This window comes from Odontesthes bonariensis, chromosome 1 (genome assembly GCF_027942865.1).
Source record: "Odontesthes bonariensis isolate fOdoBon6 chromosome 1, fOdoBon6.hap1, whole genome shotgun sequence".
NCBI lineage: Eukaryota > Metazoa > Chordata > Actinopteri > Atheriniformes > Atherinopsidae > Odontesthes > Odontesthes bonariensis.
The window spans coordinates 35,072,989-35,089,014 of NC_134506.1; the positions used below are offsets into that span (position 1 = coordinate 35,072,989).

At 42.4% G+C, this 16,026-nt stretch overlaps 1 protein-coding gene across 1 annotated transcript in view; it reads right to left on the bottom strand.

Moving 5' to 3' along the window:
* Positions 1-16,026, bottom strand: part of igf1rb (insulin-like growth factor 1b receptor) — a 47,057-nt gene that overhangs the window by 9,751 nt on the left and 21,280 nt on the right. The window contains exons 3-11 of the mRNA XM_075465466.1: positions 6,790-7,093; positions 6,382-6,518; positions 5,884-6,028; positions 4,133-4,341; positions 3,758-3,884; positions 3,414-3,649; positions 1,714-1,881; positions 1,402-1,609; positions 113-411 (exon numbers count right to left, since the gene is read on the bottom strand). Coding sequence (XP_075321581.1) covers positions 113-411; positions 1,402-1,609; positions 1,714-1,881; positions 3,414-3,649; positions 3,758-3,884; positions 4,133-4,341; positions 5,884-6,028; positions 6,382-6,518; positions 6,790-7,093 — 1,833 coding nt within the window. The remainder of the gene's footprint in view (positions 1-112; positions 412-1,401; positions 1,610-1,713; positions 1,882-3,413; positions 3,650-3,757; positions 3,885-4,132; positions 4,342-5,883; positions 6,029-6,381; positions 6,519-6,789; positions 7,094-16,026) is intronic.

A 16,026-nucleotide genomic window follows, 5' to 3' on the forward strand; every position in this document is an offset into this window, starting at 1 on the left:
AAAGGCTACAGTTAAACCAGACCATTTTCTACAGCTTTCAGCAGCTTGGAGACCCCATCACCCCATCACCCTTCAAACAGAATCAGAAACAATCAATTATTTCTTTTCTAACCTGCTGGCTTGGTTCTGGAGAAGACAAACTCAGCCGCGCTGCAGCGCTGCACCTGCCGGTTGCACGCGTGGATGTCGATGCGGTAAACCGTGAAGGGCTGCAGCCCGGAGATCTGCAGCTCACGCTCCGTCACCGACTGCTCCACAAAGTCAAACTCTCGATCGGCTGGCTCCGGGTTGCCGGCGCTGCCGTTACCGGCAGCTTGGAGAGGAGGGACAGTGCTGCCGTTGGTGTGCAGGCGGTGGGTGTGAGTGGAGTTGGCAACACCAAAAACATCTCTGCGCCGCCGATCCGGTGGCCTACAAGTGAAAATGATAGAGATAATGCAGGGGGGGACGGTTGAAATTTCACAAAGTATGAAACTTTGTAACATTTAGAACAAGATATCACCTCCAGAAATCTTTCATTTCTTAATGTTAAAGCACAAGGGGGTCTTTTGATCATAGTTTGCCTCTTTGCTCGACTATCAGCTCCTCTGGCTCTTATCTTAGTGTTGATCAGAGTAACTGGAAATCTTTTTTTGAGTCTCTGACTGATCAGCTTTAATTTCATTGCCATTTGGCTCTGGTTTCAACAACTGGTATTGATCTTGGTGGATGTATTCAACACCCTCAGAATTACTGCTTCATGAATTTGTAAAAAATGTACATCTATTTCTTCCAAAATATACGGTATATGCCAATATACAAAGTTACAAAGTTGTTCTTTAACCATGTGCATTTCATTTCATGTACTGGGTATTGTTTAATCCAGAACAAACCGTTAACACATTGCAAAGGCCTTCATGTGTTTTACTCTTATTTGTACCTCTTTTCAATGCAAATGAGAAATATTCTCCTTCCAAAACCATTGTAAAAAAGCCAAAAAGTTTATAGGTTCAGGCAGCGTGCATGTGGGTTAACACAAGGCTGAGGAAAGCTGAAGGAGACAATGCAGGATCTGTAACATGCAACACCTGATGGTAATCTTTAGAGGTAAGTACATTCATTCCTTTCTCCTGTTTTTGCAAAACTCCCTGAGAACTAATTTACAGCAACTGGATCTGAGATGTGTGCGTTTGTGAAGAGACCAAGAGAGATAATGTGATGCAGATGTCTGAAGTTCAAGGCAGAAAGCTGGTTCCAATCTGACAGCTGCCCAAACGTGATTAAAGGGAAAAGGAGGAAGGATACAATAATCACGGACTCTATCATTACATAAAAAAAAAAAAAAACACAACCTGTGCATTAATGGCACAGAAAATACTTACAGAAAAATATTTCAAAGTGGGCTTTACGAGTAGAGATTACCTTTGTGTGAAAATGGAGTTGTGCAGGAAGTTTTCAAAGACTTTTCTGTAGGAGGCATCGGCAGCTTCAGCCTCCAGGTCCTCCACCGATTTGGGGCATGGGCAACAGGGGCCTTTATCTGTCCTGTCAGGATCTGGTTTAGTGGGCTTTGTGTCCACTTCTTGGTCTCCAAGCCCAGTGGCCGCAATCCTTATGGGCATCTTTAGCTCTGGTGGAGGAAGAGAAAGATATGTCTCCTGATAGGTGTTGCACATGTTGGACAGCGAGAAACAATGATGGGTGTGGAAAGCTTGGGATTGAGTGTGCCCATACCTTTGGAGCAGTAGTTGTGCTGATACAGTTCTCGGTCTTCAGCTTGTTGCTGCCATCGTACCAGGTAGTAAGTCTGGTTCCCATTGGGTGAGATAGGGGGTGACCAGCGGACCACCAGCTGAGTGGACAAGTTTGAAAACGCACGCACATCCTGAGGCATGGAGGGCGCTGAAAAACAGAGACAAGGAGTCAAGGAATGGTTGGGAAACTGCTCTCCTTCAGGCTGGGATGCACCGTCTGCCAGTGCAGCCGTTTCTCTGACCTCACGGCACCGCTATGTCTTTGCACTGCAGCTGGATTTATTTAGTGCACTCCTCCATTTCATCTAATTGTTGTTAGATAATATATATTATAGTGTTTGTAAATCAGTCTTCCTCAATGTTCTTATGTTGCAGCTGTGTTTATTTTGAAACAAAAATCCAGAAATGCTGTCACACTGTCATAAAGATATCATCCCAAAAGAGGAGGATATTTACCCGCTAGCAAGAGTGTCCTAGTGAGACAACGTATTAAAATCAAACAAGTGAATTTGGGTATCCCTGGATTTCAGATTTAACTATATCATTTTGCACCGACACAGCTTTTGACCAAGTATAGCATCAGCCTTAAGGTGTGCTGTGCCATTTTGAAATCATACAGGAATGATCGTCAGTACTGCCAAAAACATTTGCCTCGTATAGCATTAAAATTAAGAGGCGGTGCTTTATTAAAGGGCATAATGTTGTATTCACTATTAGCCACCAGGGGTCAGTAAAAACTGAGGCTCCTGGACTCAGCCTAGATTAAAGCGATACAATGTAACTTCTCAAAAAGCCCATTATAGAGCTCCCCCTACAGGCTTGGAGGTAATGTACGGTTACACTGTCGTAAATACAACACCCTTTCGCTTTCACGTTTCACGTTTGTTGACGAACCAGCGAGGAGTCAGAAGGTGCAAGCTATGTCGACCGAGAAGGTAAGAGTAATCAAATGTGCCTGGGAGCGTGAGAGGGGTCTATTTGTTTTTGCGGTAGGTGTGCCAGAAAGCAAGTCGAAGTACTTCCGCTCGGCTCCCGGGCCGCTCCAGCAAAGTTACATAGCGCAGTTTTTCCAACTCAGACCCCGGAAGGGCATAGGAGACAGGCCAACCGTAATATTAAAACTCATTCTAGCTGCACAATTTTTTTCAAGCTGTAATTTTAAGGTAGAAATGTTACATAGTATTGCTTTAAAGGGATGCCGTTTGCGAGTGGTGGTGTGGGTGGGGGGGTGGTTGGAAACATTTATAAAACTTTCTAAAAGCGTTTTTGTCTCATCTGATTAGTTCTGCTGGACCCATTTGCTTTAAGTCAAAGAATGATCCATTCCTTGCGCGAGGAAATTTTTAGCCTTTTGCCAAAAATGCCATAGCTCATTTATTTCAAAAGTTAATAAAAACTAAATGGCCATTTTCTCTTTTTTTTCCAAAATCTTAATAAACGCTCATAAATGTTTGTGAATGACCAAATACTAGAAAGTTACGCTTAACGCGACATTTTCAAAAATACAAAAAAAAAAAACAAGATAAAACTGACAGACACTGATTATGCCTATTTAGTGGAGAGTTTATTGTCAATTTATGTCAATCGTTTTAGTGCAACCTTCTGGTCATTTCAACAATAGAGAACACCACGGTTAAATTACTGACAGCAACATTTGGCCAATGATATGCTCACACTTACCTGAGGGGCTGGTGCGGATGTAGACCACTTTGCTCTTGGCACCGGGCATATGTTTGTCCTCCACCATGAGTGTGATAGCTTTGACAAAGATAGCGTACTGAGTCCACGGCTTCAGGGCAGAAAGCAGAACTCCAGGATCCGATTCCTTGTCCGGCCTCAGCTCCACATCCACCATATTCCAGCTGTTGGAGCCACAACCATCCTGCCCCTCGAACTCTGTGATGTTCTGGAATGGCCTGGAAGGAAGAGCGAGTATGTCAGAGGAGTTTAAGTTGCCATCTTATCTCAGTGTTACTCGGGCGAGGGAAAGGCAGCAGCAAGCCATTAAGGTGAGAGAAACTTACGCCTCCTTGTAGTAGACAATAAAGCTGATGAGGTCTCTGTAGTCAGGGGGTCGGTAGCGCTGCCAGGTCAGCTTGATCCTTGTGCTGCTGGTGCTGTTGGTCTTAAACTGCAGGATACTACTTTCACCTAAGGGGCAGCAAGGAGACACATGAAAGAGTGCATCCAAAGTAGTTCAATATGTGTGCTATAATGGGCAACAATTAGTCTTGTTGAAAGTGTGATGCAGTAAATACTGACATATGGTGCAGAGGAGCAGTAGGCTCAGAGGAGGTGTTTGCAAACTGCTCCAAAATTAAAGCAACTTCTGCACATGTGCTGGACATAGCAATTTAAATGTTTGAGGTTTTTGGACCGAAGCTTGTTTTGACCCTTACAGCTGGCTCTGTCGCCATTGTTCCGGAAGTCTGTCTCATCAAAGCGGCCCTTGATGCCCGTCTTGTCCCACATCTTGCGGATCTCAGACATGCAGAGCTTCGGGTTGGCGCGAAAGAACAGCTTTCCATTTCTTATGGTGAGGTTGTGCTGCTTCCAGTCCCAAAGATACTGGAGCTGCTGGTTGTCAAATGCTGAGAAGGCATACATGCTGGCAGGGGACAAAATGATAAGATGAATGAACAACAATGTAGTGCTTCACTCTACATCAATTTGTGTGTTTTGTTTCTGTCAGTGGATTGTGTGTGTATAGTGATTCAAGCCAGGCTGAAAGCCAAACGTCTCAAAAAAGAATAACGCATTATTTTCATTGTACAATAGAAACTAACTTTCTATAATTTACCAAAAATGTCACATGTCTTATTCTTCCAGTGGATCTTTATTTCCAGCTAGCAGGTAAATTTTGCAGTTTGACAGCAGAGGGACTCCTTGACAGCAGAATAAGAATCACCCGGCAAATCCGATTAACATGGGGCTGTTTTTTTGGACTGGAGGGGAGTTGTTTTTTTATGCGAGTCACTGGGTAACACCCAGACATCAAGGAATGACTGTAATGTGGGCTTTGGGACAGTTAGACTCCCGTGAACTCAAAGACAAACAGATGAAGAAGGGAGTGAAGGCCTTTCCATGACCCTGAGAACCTTTCCTGAGACTGTTGGAGGTTGTGCTACATTCAAGGTCTGTGTTGGCTCCATATGCCAGTAGTTTTCCTAAGTTAGAAATAAGATTGTTGAGTGAGTTTTCTCACACTTATGACACATTAAGTACAGAAGCGGTGAGAAGAACAGATCTAAAGTAGTCTGGTCAAAGAGCCGAACTGTAAACTGCCCCAGAAATCACAAAAAAACCTAAAAAAAAAAAAAAAGAAAAATGCAGAAATGGCACTTTGCCTTCGGATCCCTTTTATATAATGCTCATCGAATCTGCAGTATCCACAATAAGTCGGCTTTTTCCTGCTTTTGTATACATTTATTTCAGACAATTCAATACAGTTTGCCTACTTGATTATTTCCAGTAACAGTCTTTTTGTGACTGTTAGCATCTGGTTCTTGTGTTTATGTGAACACAAGAAATATGTGAGAAAACCCAAATAGTCACTACTCTGTATACACAGTCATTTTCTTACTCAGGTGTCTGATCGTGCATCTGTGGCAGTAGCTAACTTCTCATCATCTTATCGGCTATTGTCTTAACCAGCAGAAAGTGTTCAGAAACCCACCGTGGTTTCTATCAGAGAACACCGGGTAGCCTATCCAGCTTTCCTAAAACCAGGTTAAGACCTTATCAAGGTTTCTAAAAGCAGAATAAGATGTTTTCATTTGCAACCCATAACCAAGATAATCCAAAGATCCAATCTTAATCAGGATACTGATTAAGGTAAAAACTCAATGTTGACCACATACGCAGCTCATGCGATTTAACCTTTGCTAAGCTGTATTTACTCAAAAAATGACTATTTAGGGGAATCCTCTGAAAAAGGGAAGAGTAACAGTTATATCAGGTCGTGACAGCAGATCAACATCAGTATCCACTGTGCGACGTCAGCTATTGAATTGTGTGTTAATGCTTCCAGTGAAATGTCTGTGCAAGTTTGTGTGTGTGTGTGTGTGTGTGTGTGTGTGTGTGCGTGTGTGTGTGTGTGTGTGTGTGTGTGTGTGTGTGTGTGTGTGTGTGTGTGTGTGAGAGATCGTACTCTTCCAGAAGTTTTTCCCCATCGATGTATCTGAGGCTGCGGAGGAAGGCCAGTGAGCTCAGAGTGTGTGAATGTGTGATCCGCACATTACCAGTCACCCTCTGGATCAAACCTGTAAAACTCTCTAGCTCCGCAACCATGTTTTCTAAACACACAGAGACAGACTTCGTTAGATTAATGTCACCAAACTGCAATCCCAGATTTTACGAGTGTTTATGAATATCATGTTTAACTCAACGATATTAGCATATATGAAAAAATAAATAAATAAATAAATAAATCTTACTAAAAGCGTGTTTTTCCCAAATGTACAAAAAGTCATATTTTATTCACAAGTTATTGTGTCCAGAGGTTGTCCCAAAAATCTGGGGCTCGCTCATTCATAGACAGTTTTAACGGTACTTCTCTGCACACACCAAGAAAGTTCCCAGTCTTCCTTCGAGTAAAAAAAATGGGAATATTAACTGTAGTGCTGCTGTGGCACACTGCAGTACTTACGGCCTCTGCGGATGTTGATATGTAGGTTGCCTTTGATAACAGTGCAGCCTTTGAGAGACTGAGCAGCATCCATTGAGTCAATGACCTTCCCCTCACATACTTTATCACACAGACCATCGCAGGCTGTACAGTGCATACTGGAGAGAGAGGTGGAGAGAAAAGAGACAGGAAATGTACAGTGTCATTTTATTGGCAGGCATTTGTTTGGCCATGACCTTTAGCGCGCTCCTCTGACTTTCTATTTTTTTTTTTTTTAAAGATTCAAAGATTTTACACCAGCATTTCAAAGCAGCTGAGCCTGGTCTCGATGCCAAAACGGAACACAATCTTTATAGATGGCTGCTGAGGAAAAGGTTTTACCAGGTGACCTATGCACTTCAGCTTGCTTCAGGGCAAACTGCCACTCACCTGTTTGGCACAGATCTTGTGTACCCAGATGGACATTCAGGCATGCATTCCCCTCCGTGGATGACGAAGGTGTCAAAGTCCGTGAGCTGGACTTTAGAGCAAAGCTTGGCACTGATGCAACGCCAGCCCTCAAACCTGTAGGTTCCTGGAGGGCAGTTAGCCACGCAGCGCCCTTGGTGGTAGTAATGCATACAGGCGGCACACGAGGTGTCACTACCAGGAACCGTGCAGCTGCCCAAACATTGAGAGTGGCAGCACTCGCCGTCCGCGGCGCAAGCTCGCCGCCCACACTTCTCTGGGCACTCTGGTGACAAGACAAGGAGAGAAAGAGGAACTTTTGAAATATGTGGACCCATAACACAACTTTTTTTTCTTAAAGCATCACAGGATAATTTAGAAATATACAAACATTAATACAAACCCAATTGTTATCCAATTCTCCTTCTTGCCCTACAAGAAGTGTGTGGTGGTGAATTTATCTGTTTTCTGCCTGCGTTTTTTCTTAATTTGGATTGTGCAGGTTGCTTTTGGGCAGCGCCACAAAAAGGAATCAGGTTGCTGTCTCTTTTCTGCTCTTTTCAGTGTCAAAGAGCTGTATGTTTCTGTGCCTGGCCAGGAAGACCATAACTATTCAGATGTACAACCCCAGAGCAAAGAAGGGAAAGATGTTCATTTATGAAAATTCTGGCAATCTGAGACTTTTATGCATGGTTCTATGTGTATTTATTTGTGCTTCACATAAAGCTAGGAAATAAGATGTCCTTCCTCCTATAAAGTGCCTTGCTCTTTACAACAGCGGTATAAAACTTTCAGATACTTAAAAAAAAAAAATAAAAAAGCAGCTTGAGTGATCACATTAATCGAGGTAAATGGAAGCAACAAAACTCGTTTTACATTCGATTGAGGTGGTTTTCACCCTTTCTGAGAAAAAACTGACACAAAGGGAGAAGGAAACAGTATTTATAGATGAGAAAGTTCAGTGTACACAGTCCTATTTTGTATCATATACAATTAGAGTCCCAATCTTTTCCTTTTTGTTGTGGAAAGCTCTGACACGGTCGCACCAGAGAAAAAATGATAGAAACTATGGAATAGCGAATAAAAAGAGAAAAAAAACTTCAATTTAGCAATGTGGTCCGCTTGGAAATTGCCAAGACTGAGCACACAGTTTGAGTGTGAGGATGGAGCACAAGCCAACATGTTAGATATACTATACATACAGCAAAGTGGAGCACTTTGACATTTCTTTTCAGTAATTGACAAACAGTTTCAGCAACTTGAGGAATATCATTGAGGAATAAGTGTTTTTAGATTTGGTTACATAAAAATAGACTTCTGAATATATGACCTTGGCTTCAGGTTGGAAATGTAGCAAAGTTTTAAGTTAAATTTGAGCACAAAACAAGTTGAGAGAACAGTTGTTGAAATACATGAAACTAGGAAGTGAATTGATCACCTCCACATTTAGCAACCAAAAAGAATGAAATTTTCCCTCAGTGAATTTTAATTTCCCTACTTGAGCAAACTCAAAAGCAGAAAAAAACAAATGAACCAAAGAGTCCTCAGCTTGAACAAACCTTTGGCATGACACTGCTGGCCTTAGGCCTGCACAAATGATTCACATTTACCGGAGAATGACTGACAATGCACACTAAACACATGCGCACCAGCCCACATCAAGAGCCACTCATGAGGAGGATGTGCAGGCTGCCTCAAATCCAAACAACAAAAACAAAACTGTTGTTTCTTTTGTAGAAAAATGTAAATAAAGCAAACAAAGCCAAATCCAAATAAAAAACCCTTCGGAGCTTTCGGCTAACACGGCAGTCAGCCCGCTGAGGTTCATCCCAGATAAAAGCGTCTCCACTCCGGGTTTTCAAACTCGCGCTGCTACAAATAACTCCTCCAGTTGCTGTGGTGTCCCTTTAAACTGGGGGATATTGTAACTCATGGCAGGAAAAACTGATTGAGGTTCTCCAGAAGAAAAACACTGCAATGACAGATGTACAAAAGGAGCCACACCTCTTGTTTGCCTTTCTCTCAACAGCAGAGGAATGTAAATGAAGCGTGATGGCAGTAAAAGCTCCTTTCACAAGCTGACACACACCTAAGCCATTACCACACAGGTGAGCTTTTCACTGGCCTGTACTGCCAGTAACTCCCTGGTTCAGCAGCAACATAAGCGGACCGACTCAAACCAACTCTACATAGCAATGTTTGCCACAAAAACAAACACTAATCGCTATGGAAATACTGTAAATCACTGCATGAAATTATTTGTGTGTGTTCTCTATAAGCCATAAAGAAAGGGACGTGGATCTCCAAGGCAGCAACCACTGGATGAACTAACTAATAAACTATCATTTTGATGATGTCATCCGCTTATGTTCACCAGAGGCTGTGTTTAAACAGAAACCAAACAAAGTGAAGCTTGTAGGAAATGATGTTATGTTTATAGGATGATGTGTGAGAGAACGGTGAGACCCGTTACAACCGTCTTCACCGAGTCTGTGAGTGATCAGGAGGTTAATGTTGCTTTCATCAAATTTCCAACCATAACGCTAAAAAGCTGAGCGTTTGCCAAGCAGCCAACTGACCTCCTTGCTCGCTAGCAAATAAATCTGCTTCTGAATTTCCCGACTAATCATTTGAAACGTGAATATCTGAAAAATAACAGATTTCCAAAATTTAAGGTTGAGTTTTAATTGCTCATTCTGTCAAGGAAAAGAAAAGGAAAAGAAAATGTCCGAAATCAAGAGCTATTAGGTGACATTTTAGAAATCTGATGTCTTTCTCCTGGCGGGAAGTAACCCGCCTCCTGGCTGACATGAAAGCCAATCAGAACCTCCAGACTGCGTGGTCCCACCAACCACTCAGCAGGCTGTTTGTACTCAGCAGGAGGAGACCAGTGCTGCATTTCACTGGCACAGAATGTTCTTTCCCTGCTACGAGCCCCCTCCAACCCCGCGACTCCATCTCACCTTCTGACCTCTTGCGATGGGGTGGTTGGAGCTGGAAAGGTGTACGTTTGCAACGTGACAATGTATAGCCTCGGGCCAATAGAGTGAAGCCCAGGGAGAGAATCCCTGTCTAAAGTTTGGCGTAGCTGCTAGTCTGTCTCCTAAATCCAACTCTGACTGACAGTGGAGGGAGGACCGACGTGGAGGGGTTAGTGGGTACGCGGCAGTGCACATCGGCATTCCACTGGACGTCTGCAACATAACAGATCCCAGCTTTTATCCTTCTAAATGCCCTTTTTGTTTTGCAGTTTTAACACATGCACTGCAGGCCTGATAGTTTTCTACACAGTATCCAGAGGACCGGTATTTAAAAATAAATAAATACAAAGCATTGCTATATAGACACAAAAACAGTTACTATTTCAGATGACCAGAGACTTCATATGTCATCATAAATGTGCTGTAACCAACACACATGGATTTCTTTTATTCATTTTTTAAAAGATCCTGCGTCCTTTCCAGCCACTCCGACATATTTCTGGAAGTGAGAACTCACCACAGATCCGATTCCCCATGCTTCACCCAGACAGGATGTGTTACAACAGCTTTAGAGACAGGTTGAAGCAGGCCTGCTGCGGGGGGGGGGGACATCAAAGTGGACACTGATGAGGCATGGGTGGAGCATGAAAAGGAGGTGATGGAGGCGGAAGAGCATGAATTAGAGAGCGAGGAGGAGCAAAACAGGTGGAGCCCATGTGGGACAGTGAAGTGGAGAAGGAACCGCTTTAAAAAGGAAGATAATGGTGTTGGTGGCAGAGGAGCAGCAAACTAAAAATACCACTTAAGATATCGTGCCTTTTACACGTACACAAACGCTCACAGAGATGGAAGGGTTACAGACAGAACAAACAAAACTAAGCTAGTGGGAAACTGAGGCTGCATCACTGAACCCAAACTGCTCTTAACCAAAGCTCAAACTGAGAAAAGTATTTGTAAAAACAATGATGTGAAAAAACATTTCTGGTTCAAAGACTTTTTTAATTTTTCTAATTTTCACAGGATACAGTTTCGTATCACATTCTTGTGGTAATCTAACATCACTTGATACCACGTTCTACTCTGTTAGCTGGCAAGTAAACCAAGCATTTGAAATGCCTAGTGAGTGAAATGCAAGTGGTTAACATCAAGTGTCTTTCCAGTAAAGAAAGCCAGTAGATACTGTCAGTGTGGCTATCAGGTTAAATCCTTCTTGGCAGTCTCTTCAGAGTATGTGTTACCTTTATCGTAACAGTGGAAAGTTAGCAGACACAGCAGATTGTGCTTGTTTGTGTATGAAGCCTACTCTACTGGACTCCATTCTGGTGATGTCAGCAATTCCGTTGACCTGTAAAAATGAGCTGATGCGTGAAATGACAAAAATCAGGTTAAAAAGAGAGAAAGAAAAAAAAACATAGTGTAGTTATTTGTGGAAGTGGAAAATGCATCCAAACAACTTATCTAACAAATTAGTAGGATGTGCTTCCCATTCCTCTGTTTCTGTATTGGGTAGACAGAGTAGCACTCTAAATGCTAGTCCTCATCAGTGTAATGCAGCATTTTTTTTTAAATCCCATCTACATGATACCATTTACCAGTCCATCGTCCATCTTTGTTTTCTGCATCCTTCCTTAAGTTTGAATGCACGTATGAAAGATTTAGGCAATGAGTTACATGACGTTGTTAAAAGTAGTTATTGTTATAGTAGTTATAGTTACTTTTTAAACGGGTTACAAAACCCACTAACACCTGCTCTTAGATCCAAGGACTCAGGTCAGCTGGTCCAGTCCAGAGTCCAGACTAAACATGGAGAAGCAGCATTTAGCTGTTATGCTGCGAACAAGTGGAACAAACTGCCAGTGGAGATTAAACTTTCACCAAATGTAGACATTTTTAAATCCAGGTTAAAAACATTTCTTTTCTCATGTGTCTATGCATGAAATATCTTTTAACTTATCTAGACTGTTGCCTGATTTTAAATTCATTTAAATGATTTTATTTGTTTCTCTTTATATTATTTTATGTATTTTTAATGCTTCTTGCACTCCCTGCTGCAATGCTTTTATTTTATGTAAAGCACTTTGAACGGTTTGTACATGAAATGTGCTATACAAATAAATTTGATTTGATTTGATTTGATAGCAGCTGGCCTTTGAGCGCAAAGTGAAAGTCTGAAATGTGAATTCAGTCGCTCGCGGATGTGCTCTGCAGCAGACGCAGGATTTTAGCGGTTCTGGGTCGGCACGGCACAGACTAGAATAAAACACCCAGATGTACGCACGAACTGGGAATGGATGAAGTGGAATGCCATTGCTTTATGTTGTCATAGTTACGGACTTGTCCTCTGATAGATAGTGACCAGTTTGCTCAAGTTTATGAAAAATAAATAAATAAAAATACAATTTTTGATTTAAGAACTGCATAAGAGTGCATTTTCATTCTGTCATAACATAGTTCTCTGACAGGGACTTACTTCTAAAGGTGCGTCAAACAGATCTTCAGTAATTTCACTGTAAATGTCTTACTGGTTCAACAATTGGCTGATCGGGTAAGAAATAAAAGCCCTAGTTGTCTGCCCCCAACGTGGGCATGACAGGAAAAGAATGCAGACACACAGTTGTGGTGATGAAGATCCAGGCTTTAACAGTTTATACTATCCAACAGCACAGCACAACAATAGCAGATAAAGGCAGATGTCTAGACTGATGACAGCACAGCTGACTCAAAAACACCGATAGAGATCTGCATTTGCTTTGATTCAAGCTGCACTAACCAACAATCCATTGGTTAGGATTTGACAGGTTTAACCCACAATACACACTCAGCAGTCTGAGCAGTAACTGGTTATGTGCTTTCCTTTCAGGCACAAAACACATTGTGGCCGAGTCAACATCTTTATATCGGAGTGCCTCATTTTGTTAGCATTAATTACTTTTTATTTTCTTCTTTATGCCATGCCCTGTCAGAGAAACGAATGCAAGAATCTCAGATCCCTTCAAATAATACCATATGAGCCTTTTTAGAATCCCTTTTACAGATTTCTGCAGAGATTTAGATGCAGATATCATAAAACTTAGTTTATGACTTCTGAATACAGAAACTTTAACTTGTTCTTGTTAGTCATGATTTGTTGTTCCAAAAATGTCATTGACTATCATCAATGACAAAGTCGAGCAGTAAATCCTGCCTTTTAAGAAGCTGGAAACTGAAAATGCTTTTTTCTTTTCAACTTGATCACAGATCTGCTGAATACTTTACTTTCCGCTGATTTTCTGTTTTTTTTTTTTTTTTTAACCCAGAAGGGTCTAAAACCAGATGGTTTTTCTCAGGTTTGGCTGTAATCTCTTCTCTTTTCTCTCCCAAGAAAAAAAAAAAAAGCTTTATTAATACAAACTTACTGCTTTAGGTTGCGTTTTAAACTTGAGAAAATACAAAACTCAGTCAGCCACACTCAACACAACAGAGGCTTCAAAGTGCCACTAATGAGAAACTGAAGCAACTGAGGTTTCCACTCTCGTTCTGTTTTTTTCTGTTTTTAGAGACTTTGGTGTCTGCAGCTAACTGTATAAACCCAGAGAGTGTGGTAGAACTTCCACTCTATTTCTTAACTACAAATGCTCCAGTACTCAGGCTGGTCGGGTCAGAAAGTGCGCAAATATAGTCTCCTCAGGCAGAACAAGAGCTTGATAATATGCAGGAAACACAACAAGATTGCAGTGTTTTCAGTCTCACACAAAGCATGATCTGTTTGGGCAGGCAGCCGGTCAGTGTGCACATTAACTCACTGAATCAGTCATTCAAAAAAGCCAGTCAGTCAGAAGTGTTTCTGTGTGTGTGTGTGTGTGTGTGTGTGTGTGTGTGTGTGTGTGTGTGTGGCACAAGCCAATTTTCATAAGCAGAGGGTTCCCGATTCATTCCTTTACTAAGCTACAAGGCTTACCTTTTCTGTCTTGTTCATCTCTTCCTGTAGCTAGCAGCCATAGCAGCCAAGTTCATCTTGATAAATACATGAGACTAACTGCCAGTTCAGTCTGACGATCACACGCCTGACAAAATGCTCTGAGCAGTGAAGGTGAGCAGACCATGAATCACAACAGTTTTTGTAATTGGGCTACCAACAGCCGTGTACAATCAAACGGCTATGTTTTTTTTTTTTTTTAAACAAAATACACTATGTGCTTAAGTCAAAGAAGACTTCTAATAATCATTTTTGCTCTTTTTCCCCTAAAACCTACAAATCATCTGGTTGGAAATAAGAAAAGTGTCTTTAGAGTTATTTTTAGATCAAAGCAATATATTAAGGAGGCTAAATACTGATTCATACAGCTCGTCAGTTTAACCACAAGTACAGGAACCATTTAACTCATGCAGCGTGTAAAGTTACGGGTAAAGAGCTGTGGCTTGCTCAACGACAGGATCAAAGTAATCCTGGATTTCCTGCTCGTTCAGGTGTGTGGTGGTGTTCCACTGGAGATGTGGTCTCTAGATTCCTGTTGGTTATTGCGGTCTTCTTAAAATAAAAATATCCATCCATCCATCATCATCTTCCGCTGGTCCGGGGATCGGGTCGCGGGGGCAGCAGCCTAAGCAGAGAAGCCCAGACGTCCATGGCCCCGGCCACTTCCTCCAGCTCTTCTGGGGGGACCCCGAGGCGTTCCCAGGCCAGCCGAGAAACATAGTCTCTCCAACGTGTCCTGAGTCTTCCCCGGGGCCTCCTCCCAGTGGGACGGGCCCGGAACACCTCACCGGGGAGGCGTCCAGGAGGCATTCTCACTAGATGCCCGAGCCACCTCATCTGACTCCTCTCGATGCGGAGGAGCAGCGGTTCTACTCCGAGCCCCTCCCGGATGACCGAGCTTCTCACCCTATCTCTAAGGGAGAGCCCAGACACCCTGCGGAGGAAACTCATTTCGGCCGCTTGTATTTACGATCTCGTTCTTTCGGTCACTACCCACAGCTCGTGACCATAGGTGAGGGTAGGAACATAGATTGACCGGTAAATCGAGAGCTTCGCCTTCTGGCTCAGCTCCTTCTTCACCACGACGGGCCGGTGCAGAGCCCGCATCACTGCAGACGCCGCACCGATCCGTCTGTCAATCTCCTGCTCCATTCGTCCCTCACTCGTGAACAAGACCCCGAGATACTTGAACTCCTCCACTTGGGGAAGGATCTCATTCCCAACCCGGAGAGGGCATTCCACCCTTTTCCGGCCGAGGACCATGGTCTCGGATTTGGAGGTGCTGATTCTCATCCCAGCCGCTTCACACTCGGCTGCAAACCGCTCCATTGAGAGAAATAAAAATAAAAAACACAATAAATCCGCATTCTTGTTAAACAATCTAAAGATCTTTCTCTATGTTGTGATGTGGAGAAAGGAAGGAACTTGTGTTTTTTTTGTTTTTGTTTTTGTTTTTGTTGTTTTTTTTGTTCTCCAGTCTGTGTTGGAGTTTACTGTAATGCACTGGGCTTTGTTCAGACTGGACACATATCATGACAAAGTAAAAAATAAAATTGTATAAAAAAATAAAGATCTTTCTCTATTCTATATTATTAAAAAACTTGCCCGTCACCTCTTTACATCACATCAAAACTGACTGTCGTCACCGAGGCCGTGTAAGACATTAATTTGTAAGTGTTGGAGTGTGAGATCTTGTACAGAATTAGGGACTATCTATGTGGCTCTTGGGATGCACAGAAGATGGTAGAGTGACTCAATTGATCAAAGCTGAACACACAATTTAGAGACATCCTCAAACTGTATCTGTCATAACACCAGAGAGTGAATTACAACGCAAGGAAATGAGATGAAACTATTAACAGCTGCTGAACTGACAGGCATCAACTAAAATTCATGTAAACGCTAGATAAAATAAAATGGTGGTATACTGATCTAATGGATGTAAAAACACCATTTTTTAAAACTATCCTTCCTGTGTGAAGTGGCGGCGGTGGTGGTAATTTACCTGGACAACAGACAAGACTGGAAATCCAACACTGAGCCCCCAGAGCTGATAATGCAAAGCGGAACGTGGCACAAGTTGGCAAAGATAATGGACAATACTGCACACCCTCTACAAAACACAGTGACCAAACAACAAAGTAAAACGTAGTCATCACTTTGACCTCACGAGCAAAAGTACACCTCTCACGATATTTTCAGTGTGTTTGTCGGAGACGTTGAAAATAGATCTTACCAGTTACAACGATGACCGATAATAACAACACGTGATTTCCTGTTCAT